Here is a 13,647-nt window from a genome sequence, read left to right on the forward strand (position 1 = left end):
AGGGCGGTCACACAACAGACTGCCTCCCTACGGAATTGCTGACAGTAAAGACACCCAACAAGAGCTGGGAAAGTGACAGATAGAGAGAGCTGGAGAGAGAGACAGAGAGGAGGAGGAGGAGGAGGAGGAGGAGGGGGAGGAGAACAGAGGGACCCCCCCCCCCCCTCTGCCATTCTGTCCCTTTACAACTTTACAAAATAGCCTTTTAATTTGCTGAGGCGTCTGGGGTGTCTGAATTGTGCCTGCATCAATCAGCATCAGGGGCCTGGCAGCCACCCCTGGGGTCCCCAGGGCCCTCTCACTGTGGGGCCCTGCGGCAGAACACTCAGCCCCTCTCTCTGATACACCACCCCCCCCCACCCCCACCCCCACCCCACCCACCTCCTCCTCCTCCCCTCCTCCTCCTCCTCCAGCTTCTGTCTCGCGTCCACAAGCCTTTATTTCCCCGTGAGATGGGACAGCGCTGGGGCTGCATGTGTACACATCTGACTCCAGGAAGGCTTTGACAGACGTTTAGCGTTTAAGACGAGAACAGTTGATATACGTTTAATGTTTAAGATATAGAGGAGAGTCGTACATACATTATATAATATAGATGGAACACACAGCTGACTCCAGGAACAGTATATACGTTTAATGTTTAAGATAGAGAGGAGAGGCTAATAGACTTTAGATATTTTAGATAGTATGCACATCTTACTCCAGGAACAGATGAATATACGTTTAACGTTTAAGATAGAGAAAACTGTATGATATACGTTTAACGTTTAAGATAGAGAGCAGAGTCTAATATACCTTAGATAATATAGATAGTATGCACAGCTGATTCTAGGAACAGTTTTAATATACGTTTAACATTTAAGATAGAGAGGAGAGGCTAGTATACATTAGATGATATAGATAATATACACATCTGACTCTTGGAACCGTTTAGTATACGTTTAACGTTTAAGATAGAGATAACAGTTTAATATACATTTTAAGATTGAGAGGCCCCTGCATACATTAGATGATATAGGTAATATATACATCTGACTCTAGGAACAGTTTAGTATATGTTTAAGATAGAGAGGAGAGTTTAATAGACATTAGATAATATCGATAATATAAACATCTGACTTTAGGAAAAGTTGAATATAGGTTCACGTTTAAGGTAGAGAGGAGAGTCTAATATACATTCAACTGAATGGTTTGACTATAAAGATGGAGAGAACAGTCTTATATACATTAACAGCTTCACTAATTTAGAGCGGGCAGGTTAATATGCATCCATTAAACTGTATGGTCTGACTATAAAGATGGAGAGAACAGTCTGATATACATTACAGTTTGACTATAAAGATAGACTGGGCAGGTTAATATAATACATTAAACTGTATGGTGTGACTATAAAGATGGAGGGAACAGTCTAATATACATTAAGCTGTATGGTGTGACTAGAGTGGAGAGGTGAATATACATTAAACTACATGGTGTGACTATAAAGATAGAGAGTCTAAAATACATACATTAGACAATAAAGTTTGACCGGGTTTGGTGGACGAGACCATCAATTATAATAATATAATAATGACATATTTTATTTATGTATAGCGCTAAATAAATCTACAACCAAGGCACGACCACAAGTGCAAAACGTCAAGACTGTAGGACAAATATAAATATTTAATGTTGAAATATTAGTTTTGTAGGGATAATAAATCAAAATCTTTACAAGCTGGAACATTAAAGTAAAAGTAGTGCCAACGGACACACACAGATCTCAAATACAGATACACAAAACATGTTTTATACACACACAATGTATTTATACGTGTATAAATACATTGTGTGTGTATAAAACATATTATGATCTCACACACGAAAATGTTTTGCCACCAATCTGACTTCCTATAGCCCCTGCTCCTTCCCCCTGGAGACCCCTGACGTCGTAGTCATAGGGCCTCCCCTTAGTTTGTGCGTGTGCGAGCCCATCACAACCCCCCTCCCCCCCCCCCTGTCCCCCCCGTCAACTTAACTGAACCCCTCAACTGAAGCCGCACCCCCATCTCCCCCCTCCCCCCTCCCCCCTCCCTCGCTCCTTTTCAAACCCTGACTCTGGCCCGGTCTGCATTATTTACGCCTTTTAGTGCTATTTTAAATAACATAACTGCATCGATTTTAAAACAGATACAGGATTGATCTCCTGTGCTGAGTTTCAACCAGCAGTGTCTGTTCCACTGTAACCCACCGTGGTCAGCAGAAGAGCTCCAGCTCCTCACCAGATGATTGATTATGCTGCGGGGAGCAGCATCAGCCCGGTCTAAACCACTTAGTCCACTAATATAATAATGATCGTTAGTCGGGGATACCTCCCTGCTTTCTGTGGGTTTTGGGGAGTTTAGTGAGCGGCTCATTGAAAACACCAATGACGTCCGTTCAGGGGGCTTATGACGGCTCATCATTGGACTGAACTGAACTATCAGCCAATCAGGATCAAAAGCATTTGTTGGTTTCATTGAGACGATGATCGCCGATTGATTGATTGAGGATTATTTCCTTTGGGTTCTACGGAACATGTTGGGATGTATTTTTTGTGATTGACTTGTCTTCACTATCTCTCTGTTCCAGTGATATCCTGTCCAGCCATGTGGTCCGGACATCTGAGGCCACACAGTGAGGGAAGAGGAGTTCCTGTGTGTGGCATTCATCAGAATCCAGACACAAATGAATAAGTCATATATCTATGTATTAAATGCAGTATAAAGGTGTTGTGTACTGCAGATGTTGGACATGTTTTGATGGATCACTCTACGGCACTCTAAAGCAGTTATCAGTTTCTCATGTTTATGTTTGTGCATTGTTGTGTTAATTGATGTCCAGAACTTTCCCCTGGCCTGTGCATCACTGGATAATCTTTAATTGGCTTTAATTAGCTCCTCGTAGTTAATTAACTTTTCCTACAAATTATTTGTATGAGTGGTCCCAGCGGGGGGGACTGTTCATCTCGTTAGCAGCAATTAGCTGCAATTAACACGAACTAATGACATGCTTTCTGGGGCCCAAAACAAACAGCGAGCACCCTGCCAGCTACTGCCAGCTCCTGCGCTGTGAGAGGTCTGGAGAGCCACTGGGGGGCGGGGCTCTGAGGGCCAGCCAGCCAATCAACACCTCTCGCCCAGGATCCACACTAACACACGGGGTCTCGTCCAAACAAGACATCAGAGCGGTGACTTAAATCAAAATAGACGCAAATGGGGGCATTCAGGGTACGCTCATGATGACAGGAAGCTGGTCTTTCGTTTTTGACTCTTGGTTGAGGTCCTTGAATCTAAAATGATTTTAACGTTTTTTTTCAGAATGGAGAGATCCCAACCAACCTGAAACAGTAGTCATATAATCAATGAAAGCAAACATACCATCCGGTCAAACCACCGTCAGAAGACCCCTCTCTCCATCAGAGGTCAACGGGTTTTCTTGTTCTGTGGTCAATATTACGTCTTGTTGGCGTATCTCTCGTCTCTCAGGGTCTAAAACACAATTGTTTCTGAGAGATAAAGATGTGTTAACAAATCAGTCTTTCAGCTCATTGGGTCAGTTCACCCCACTACCTGTAAAACAACCTTTCTTTTTAAAACTTCCCCTGAAGTAACCATTCAGGCGGGCAGTGCCTGCCCCTACAGGTGGAGGACTGCATTACACCATGGAACCGTGGAAATCTCCTGCGGTAGGGAACACCTGAGAACAGATCAGAGATATTATCTGTGAGATGAGGACCCAGGGTCTGTAGGGTAGCTAGCTACATCCATGCTTCTATGCAGCAGGAGCAGGTCATCTCCTCCTGTGGAGAACAGCACAAAACACGTCAGTACAAACAATAAGAAGTAGTCAGGTACATGTGGAATAGTCCGATTACTGTCCCATCTGACCTTTACTTACCTGAACTGATGGAAGACAAAGGTGTCAGTTTTAGTTATCATATATATATATATATATATATATATATATATATATATATATATATATACTGTATATAAATGTATACATAAAGATATGTGGCTTGTGTGTGTGGTGGTGTGTGTGTGTGTGTGTGTGTGTGTGTGTGTGTGTGTGTGTGTGTGTGTTGTGTGGTGTGTGTTTGTACATATATATACAAAATGAATATATCCTGATCAACATTATGATGTGAGCAGCATCATATACAGCTGTATATTTGCCAGTACTGCTTTGAAGAATACATTTCTTATTCCGACTGAGAAATTACATATTTATTTACTATTTACTTGACGGACAGTATAACACATTTCTTGTTTCTTTAAATGTATTTTCAGATTTTGCCCCATGTGATAAACTCCACCGCTAATGTGGCTTATTGGGAGTAGGCTAACTGTTGTTTTTTTCGACGCAAACACAATTTCCATTTCAATTTCAACATTCATTAAAAAACTAAATTGAGACGCGGTGTCTGTGTGAGGCTTGTTCAACAACACGGGAAATGAGGAAAAAAATGTCCTTTTCTGGATAACTGCATGTCAAACTAATTTTGATATTCAGGATGTGTGTTTGTGTGTGTGTGTGTGTGTGTTGGGTTGTGTGTGTGTGTGTGTGTGTGTGTGTGTGTGTGTGTGTGTGTGTGTGTGTGTGTGTGTGTGTGTGTGTGTGTGTGTGTTTAAAAATTGACGTTATCTTTTTGTATGTGTCTGTATGTGTTTGCGTGTGTGTGTGTGTGTGTGTGTGTGTTGTGTGTGTGTGTGTGTGTGTGGTGTGGTGTGTGTGTGTGTGTGTGTGTGTGTGGTGTGTGTGTGTGTGTGTGTTTAAATATTGAGGATATATTGTGTGTGTGCGTGTGCTTGCTTGCGCGCGTGTGTGTCTGAGTGTGTGCGTAGCGTGTGTCTGTGTGATCATACATCCAGTAATTTTCTTATAGTTTCCCATCCATTGTCTCGAAACACAAACACTTGAAATCAACACTGTTTTATACGAAACCTGACTATTGATTCCTCAAACGAATTGTGTGATAAACATTTGTTATCTTCCTCTTCCATATAAGGACATAAAACGACCTACAACACAACCCCGCAGTTATTATCTTGTTGTGTATAGGCCTACCAAGTGATTATCTTGATATTTGTCCTAGTTGACTTATGGGATACCTTCACAAGCCCAAAAGCAGCGAACTGGGCTTTATAATAATAACCGAACAACGGAATAAGAGAGACTATAATAGGACGACCACTATGAGCAGAACACAAACACTGGCCATATATTAATCAGAACAGGATCATGAAATAAACGGCCGCCGTACGCCTCTGTTTGGGTTTTATGGGCTTGGAGGGGTAGATTTCCCCGGGTACCCGCTATCAGTGACCCGCAGGGCTGTGCGAGTGCACGGGGGAAGGGGGGGGGGCGCGCGGGCACGATAACATCTCCAAAGCAGTCCACCATCGCTACATGTTTGAACCATTAGTGATCTTCGTCCCATTCTCTCCCCCTCCGCTCGCGGAATGATGAAATAATGTGTGTGGAGCGTTCATCTGTGTGTGGAGAGATTGGGTTCTGCGCGCGCACACCTCCCTTCTAGACAGATGCTCTCGCGCCCTGATAACAGTACCATTATTACTACTATTATTAATAACAATACAAATAATAACGGTAATAATACATTTCATATAATTATAATAATATAATAAAAACAGAAATCCGACTTGGGCCAGACGAAATAACTAGGCCTTAGTTCTCATTAAAGCAGCATATTCCACATCGTTTAAAGTATTATCCTAAATTGGTGTTGATTCAATACAGGATAAGGATCAGAATAATTTCCTAATCTGTGCAAACGTGTTACGTCACTGCTATCAGACAATATTCGAATTCTTGATTCGACAGTTTACGCCTGAATGAATGGTTTAGGCCTTTAAGGATCTTGACCCAAGACGTGCCTTTAAGGACCTTGACCCAAGACGTGCCTTTAAGGACCTTGACCCAAGACGCGCCTTTAAGGACCTTGACCCAAGACGCGCCTTTAAGGACCTTGACCCAAGACGCGCCTTTAAGGACCTTGCCCAAGACGCGCCCTTTGAGACGAGGCTTTCAGAACCAAATTACCTTTACCTTATAGTCGTGCTTTATATTTAGTGCATATTTCATAGTATATGTCAGATCTTCCGGCGGTGTTGAAAGGCAAAATGCTAGTCGTCATCTTGTAGTAAATAATGCAAGATGGGCGCATCTATTTTATATTCCCGAACTATGGACCGTAACAGTGAAGTTTAAGAAACAGTCACTCTTAAAGTTACACTTCAAAAGCCAAATCAACGAATTTCATTATATCATGGTAAAATTAACAAAAAAATAAGCAGTTCAATAAAGCAGACACACAAACACAGACACACACAAGCATGCACGCGCACACACACACACACACACACACACACACACACACACACACACACACACACACACACACACACACACACACACACACACACACACGAGTTGAAAGCTAAAGCAGTATTCTACTATACAACGTGGTCGAGGAGGTTCTGCTTTCTAGGCAAAGACTTCTGCTGCGTCCCACTGCCGGCTGCCCATTGGCTCGTTCCCCGGTGTGACGTCACGGGCATATAACCGAGCAGGCTCCCACGCGCCCCGACGTCCTCTGGTCGATACCCGCCGCCGCTCGGGCTGACATTTCCTCTCGCGAGGTGCGATGATGAGGCGCGCGTCTGGGTTCTAATTCCAACAGATTAACCGCGTCCTGATGCTGTCAGAGGAGGCAGGAGCACACGCGACCACCGCCGGGTTTTCATGTGCGCCCGATCATTTATTTCTTCCTTCTCTGAAGTCGCACCTTTCTTTCTTCATCGTGGGAACTTCTTGTTTCAGAGCGGGCCTCTTCCTCGGTTTCTACAGAAATGCCCGGTTTCGGATTTGTTGATTTGTTGATCGGTTTCTCCCGTCCTCGGCTCAGCGTCCTCACCGGACATGGACCTCTTGGTTGAGGGTGGCGACACGCAGAGCAGCCTCTGACGGGACGGACGGTGACAGCGCTCCTGTGATCTCCATGGGGATACACGGCGGTTCCCGGAGCACCAGACGGACCCTTTAACCCGAGCCCCCGCTGGACGGATCAGGACATTACGGCGCGTAAAATACAGCCGGCTGTGAAACGCTTCAGACACCGCAGATAAACAGCGACTCCGTCTCTACCTGTGGCGGAGACGCGTCGCCATGGTGCACTGCGCGGGGTGCGACAAGCCCATCCTGGACAGGTTCCTGCTCAAAGTTCTGGACCGGACCTGGCACGTCAAGTGCGTGACGTGCTGCGAGTGCAAAAGCAATTTGACCGAGAAGTGTTTTTCTAGAGACGGGAGACTCTACTGCAAGACGGACTTCTTCAGGTGAGCCTCGACGCGTGGAGAAGTGTGTGTGTGTGTGTGTGTGGTGTGTGTGTGTGTGTGTGTGTGTGTGTGTGTGTGTGTGTGTGTGTGTGTGTGTGTGTGTGTGTGTGTGTGTGTGTGTGTGTGTGTGTGTGTGTGTGTGTCGTAGACACGTTGGTTAGGCTGAAGGAAGGAAAGAGGAAAAGAAACAGCCGGCTAATAGGTTGGTCGTGGCAATCATTTTGGATCAAATGTTTCCAGGAGTAGGAATTTCTTTGGATGAATGATAAAAGGTCGGGCCTGTGTTTACATCGATGAAGGTATTCTATGGCCCGTTGAGACATAATCATCCGAATGGTCCTTTGTTTACACTGTTGGCTGCTGTACATAAGCCTTATATATGATATATGATGTATGAAATATGATGTATGGTATATTATGTATGATGTTTGATGTATAAAGCGTTCTGCTGTATGTGGGGACGTCTGTCACCGACGCTATTAGTTTACCAACGTATTACCACCACGACACAACGACGACAACAACAACCACATGTAGGCCTACATGTAATCTCACTAGTAGCCTACTCAATTAATTTTTAACATTTGTAATATATGTCCAGCTGTGAATGCATGTTTTATAACGGACCTACACGTTGCTTTCTCTATACGAAAACGAAAGATTTGAAATTTGAAACATGAAAATAGCAATGTATATCTAAAATCATATAATTCCTTCCAATTCAATGCAGAATCCTGCAATCAGGCCCAGTTAACGAAGTTGCATGAAATGTGAAAAATAGGTGAACAATCTGAACTACTAGCCTACTCTGTGCGTCAGTCTCTCAGTTGCAATTCATTTTTGTACTGTTTTGAACTGTAAATTGTACGTGAATATTCTACATATTCCATCCCAGGTTTCCCCCCTTAACGTTGTGTATTATTTGAGTTTCACCATGTTCATATCCCCCCCCCCCCCCCCCCCCCCCCCCCCCCCCCCCCCCCTCTTTTACGCACTTATTGTACGTCCTGGCGCTTAATGTACGCAATTATCGTGTGTTGTACGTCCTGGCACTTAAAATAGTACTTAGCATTGTGTAGCATCTTATCCTAGCTATTTTTGTTGCATACAGGGAATGGGTTAACCTAATGATTGTAAGTGCTTGGCACTTGGTATATCAACATCCTTATTGTACCGACAGCGATATATTGTTTTTCTTTCTTCAGACAAATTGTAAGTCGATTTGGATAAAACCGTCCGCTAAACGCCCTTAATGTAAATGTATAATTGAGTATCGTCTCCTCCTCCTGTGTTTCTTGGCTCCAGGAGGTTTGGCACAAAGTGTGGCGGCTGCTCTGAGGGCATCTCCCCCAGCGACCTGGTGCGGCGCGCGCAGAGCAAGGTGTTCCACCTGGGCTGCTTCACGTGCGTCATGTGCAACAAGCAGCTGTCCACGGGCGAGGAGCTGTACGTCCTGGACGAGCTCAAGTTCATCTGCAAGGAGGACTACCAGAACAGCCAGGGCCGCGACACCGTGCTGCTGTCAGGTGAGACTCGAACCCCTACCCGGACTAGAAACCCGAACCCCGAACCCCTTTGTTCACTAAGGGAGGATAACGCTATCGTGGGGAGTATTGTATCAGATATGAATATATAGATAACATAATTAGCGTTATATTAATAATATCATTAATATTAGTAGTAGTATTTTGTTGCCTATATTCATTTTATTTGATTAGTATAAATATTATTAGTAAATTATTATTATTATTATTCCAGATTAAATATATCCTCCGATATTATTAAATATTAGTTTGAAAATATTTATTATTATTTATCTGCCTATTATAATCTTTTTTATTATTATTGTATTATTATTTATCATTATTATTATCATCATTATTATTATTCTGATTATTATGGGCTGTAGTGTGTCCTCTCAGACGTAGTACCGACACAGTATCTATATATATTGTAGTCTATATAACATAATACACCATATATAATAAAACATAATAAAACAATAGGCCTACATAATACATAATATAACATCACAAGTAATATAACATCATATAGCAATACATAATACATAACATAACATAACATAACATAACATAATAGAACAATCCATAATACCTGACATAACATCGTGTGTTTGTCTTCCTCCGTAGTGACGACGTGCAGCGACCCGAGTCTCTCCCCGGACCCGCAGGACCCGCTGGCGGACGACGGCAAGGAGTCGGAGGGCGGCCCGCTTTCGGACAAGGAGGGCGCCAACAACGAGAACGAGGAGGCGAGCGTGGCGGGAAAGCGGCGCGGGCCCCGGACCACCATCAAGGCCAAGCAGCTCGAGACGCTCAAGGCGGCGTTCGCGGCCACGCCGAAACCCACGCGCCACATCCGGGAGCAGCTGGCTCAGGAGACGGGGCTCAACATGCGGGTCATCCAGGTACGAGGGGGGCGCTCGGTGACGAGGCGGATGTGACGTCACGCCAATTAACGATTAGAACAGGTGGAAGCTTAGCGGAAAAAAAATAAACAGAGGAGGTGCAAAATAAAGCTCGCTCTCTCGAACACACACACACACACGCACACGCACAGACACAGACACAGACACAGACACAGACACAGACACAGACACAGACACAGACACAGACACAGACACAGACACGCGCACGCGCACGCGCACGCACACGCACACGCACACACACACACACACACACACACACACACACTGGCACGCACGCACGCACGCACGCACGTACATAAACACACACACACACACACACACACACACACACACACACACACTCACACGAACACACAAACAGAAACGCATACATACACACAGACGCACAAACACACGCAAGCACGCACCCACAAACACAATTTATTATTTTTGTATGATATTTTCACCATAATCCACAGTCTAAATTAAGAACATTTTCTAACCCATAACAATGGTTATACCATTGTGATGCCCTGGGCTATTATTAATAATATTGTTGTTAACAATCAGTGTTACAGGGATAAACCTGAAGGAAAAACTATACTTAATATTAAATATAAACCTTTCTAATATAATATATTTAGTAGTCTATTAACCTGGTTGTTCCGGTTTCATTATGATGACTATATATATATATGTGTATATATATATATATATATATATATATATATATGTGTATATATATCCTTCAGGGACAAACCTGAAGGAAAAACTATACTTAATATTAAATATAAACCTTTATAAACTATTATTATATTAACCTTGTTGTTCCGGTGTCATTATTATAGTCATCATGATGACTATAATGACGCCGGAACTATATATATATATATATATATATATATATATATATATATATATTAAACGGGACTCTATGTCTCCCCAGCAGTGGTTCAAGAAACACATGAATATCTATATTAATTTCTATATTAACCGTGACTCTGTGTCTCTCCAGGTATGGTTCGAGAAACACATGAATATCTATATTAATATCTATATTAACCTTGACTCTGTGTCTCTCCAGGTATGGTTCCAGAACCGCCGCTCCAAGGAGCGCCGCATGAAGCAGCTCAGCGCGCTGGGCGCGAGGCGACACGCGTTCTTCCGGAGCCCGCGCAGGATGCGGAGCCTCGGGGAGCGCATGGAGCCCGGGGAGCTTCTGGCCGGGGGGCCCTTCTCCTACTATGCAGGTGGGTTGTGGACCCCGGCTCCCTTGGGGTATCTCCGCGGACCCCGCTGAAATGAAAAAACAACCAAACAAGGATACCACATAAACTCCGTTTGACCAAAAGGAAGACGCCTTTTGGTCAACCGGAGTTTATTTGGAATCGTTTGTATTTTACGCGCACGTTTGATGAAATCTTCTTTTTCACCAAGGTGGACTGAACGCTAAAGTCCGTATTGTTCATTGGATTGGCGTCACGTGGAATAAACACGACCGCTATTCCTTTGTCTTATGTTAAAAACTAAAACGAAAATCGTTTTCAGAATGTATTTGGGTACGTTTTAGTGACGCAGTTCTACGCATGAGATGCAGAGATACATGATTAAATAGCCTTATTCGTCTTTAATTCCGTTTCCTCCGTCTGTCCCGACCCTCCAGACTACCCAGGTGAGTACTACGGCTCCGGGGGAAACTACGAGTACTATCAGGGCCCCCCGTCCTCCCAGGCCCAGACCCCCGCAGACCTGGGGTACGTCCCCTCCTCCGTCCCCACCGGCACCCCGCTGGGGGGCATGGACCCGCAGCACCACCACCACCACCAACACCCCCACCACCAGCACCAACACCCCGGGCACCAGGACGTCCCGTGCTACTCGGACATCATGTCGGCCTCCCACCACCACCACGCCGCGGACTCGCCGAGTCCGGAGCCTAACGGGCCCGGATCCAACGGCCCCGGGTCCATGGGGCCCGGCTCCATGCGCAGCGTGTCCAGCGACATGTGTGGTTCGTCCGGGACCCCGTTCACGGTTCTGTCGCTCAGCGAGAACGGATACACGAACCAGCTGTCCCAGCCATCCTCCGAGGTCAGCGAGGGGACCGTCTGGTAGCAGCAGGACCGCGGGAACACCGGGGACTCGACAGAACCGGACAACCGGGACTCGACAGAACCTTAGCACCGGGTACTCGACCGAAACAGGACCACCGGGGACTCGACAGAAACGGGCCACCGGGGACTCGACCGAAACGGAGCAACGGGGACTCGACTGAACTGGAGCACCGGGAATCGACCGAACTAGACAACTGGGGCTCGACAGAACCGGACCACCGGGAATTGACCACAGCACCGAACCGGATAAAACGGGATTGATAATAATAAGAAAAAAAAAAGAATGAAAGGCAAATGTAATGCTATATCTTCTGAAATAATTTGTTAATGTATGTTTTAAAGATGCGTTATTTATATTATTTATTTAGTCATAGTTTGCGCTTTATTTATGTATTTATTTGGGCTATTTATTTATTTATTTATGTATTTCTTTATGTGGCCTATTTATGCAGGTATTTATTTATTTATCTACTCTTAAATTAATATATTAGATGAAAAGCAGAACGTTATTTCATCATTACAGTCTCTGGGCCATAAAACATTTAACGAAAATGATTTCCACATTTCCTATAATATATTGTTTTTTATGTTAACATCAGTCTTATATGGGCCAAAACATTCAAATGTTAACTTTTTTTTAAGAGTTATCGACTAATTAAACCCATTTCTCATGTGTATTAACCGATGATCATTTGACCAAATGCCTTCTCTCAGGGCCAGGGTGCATTGTGAAGAACCGATCGATATTTATCTCCTCTCTGTAATGTTAATGATTTGGTACCCAGCACACAGGTTTGCCTTTAAAAGGACAACACAAAACCTAAATATGAATAATGACTTTGAAAGGTATTAAACAATAACACACAGTTGTACAGAGCAGTCCACGGTTTACTTGAACAGTATTCAGGGTTTGAATATCGACCACCTTTGAAAAAAATAAAAATACTCTCGATTTAAATACAGATAAGACGATTATTGCAAACAAACCAAACTTTTGTATTTATTCTGTTTATGTGGTTCCTCACTGTGCTAGTTTGTATTATTGTGTTTAAAATAAGTAGAAAAACAGTTGCCAAATAAACTGCAGCACAAACACTACAAACGCTGTGTGGGCTTCAGTGATATCGCATCCACATCATTAATGTTTATGTCAGATGAATCAATACATTTTACAGGCATTGACGGTCTCCGATGCGGACAGTGATATGTGCTCTGATTGTCTAGAGACTCGTTTCAAATAAGCTTATGACAAGCAAGACTGCAAAATAAAACACTTTTAGAAGTGCATAATCCTGTGATGTAGGCTTCCTATAAGTTTATGAATACAATATTGTCTTGGATTTATGGAAGGTGGCTTTACTTTAGGATATGAACACGATAAACATGTTGTGGTATTCACTGCACACAAAACTCTTTCCTGATCTTCTTTTGGGTCAGAGGAAAACTGGAAGCATTTTGTAATTGCTATAAAATGGACGTCTTGAGAACATTTTCACTGCTCAGCTAAAGGCAAAATTAAAATAACCATAAAACTCATCTATTTTCTCTATTTACATGGGACTCGACTCGAGTGAAGCTTTCTCTCAGGATGTGGTGTCCACGGTTGTTGGGTTTTTATTGTTTTTAATCAAAAATAACCACCTTTATATTTAGCTGTAGAAATTGTGATGACGTCTTCATGAGTTTGAAAGTACTCTCAGATTGGAGGAGGTGTAATCGGTGGGGT

At 43.6% G+C, this 13,647-nt stretch overlaps 1 protein-coding gene across 1 annotated transcript; it reads left to right on the top strand.

Annotated features, from left to right (window-relative positions):
* The first annotated feature begins 6,645 nt into the window (after positions 1 to 6,645).
* On the top strand, positions 6,646 to 12,202 carry LOC115547225 (LIM/homeobox protein Lhx1). Its single transcript, XM_030361285.1, has 5 exons — positions 6,646 to 7,379; positions 8,685 to 8,905; positions 9,530 to 9,807; positions 10,892 to 11,057; positions 11,471 to 12,202. The coding sequence occupies exons 1-5, from the start codon at positions 7,210 to 7,212 to the stop codon at positions 11,920 to 11,922; spliced, it is 1,287 nt and encodes a 428-aa protein (XP_030217145.1). The 5' UTR covers positions 6,646 to 7,209; the 3' UTR covers positions 11,923 to 12,202.
* Positions 12,203 to 13,647: the final 1,445 nt, after the last annotated feature.

Source organism: Gadus morhua, chromosome 7 (genome assembly GCF_902167405.1).
Source record: "Gadus morhua chromosome 7, gadMor3.0, whole genome shotgun sequence".
NCBI lineage: Eukaryota > Metazoa > Chordata > Actinopteri > Gadiformes > Gadidae > Gadus > Gadus morhua.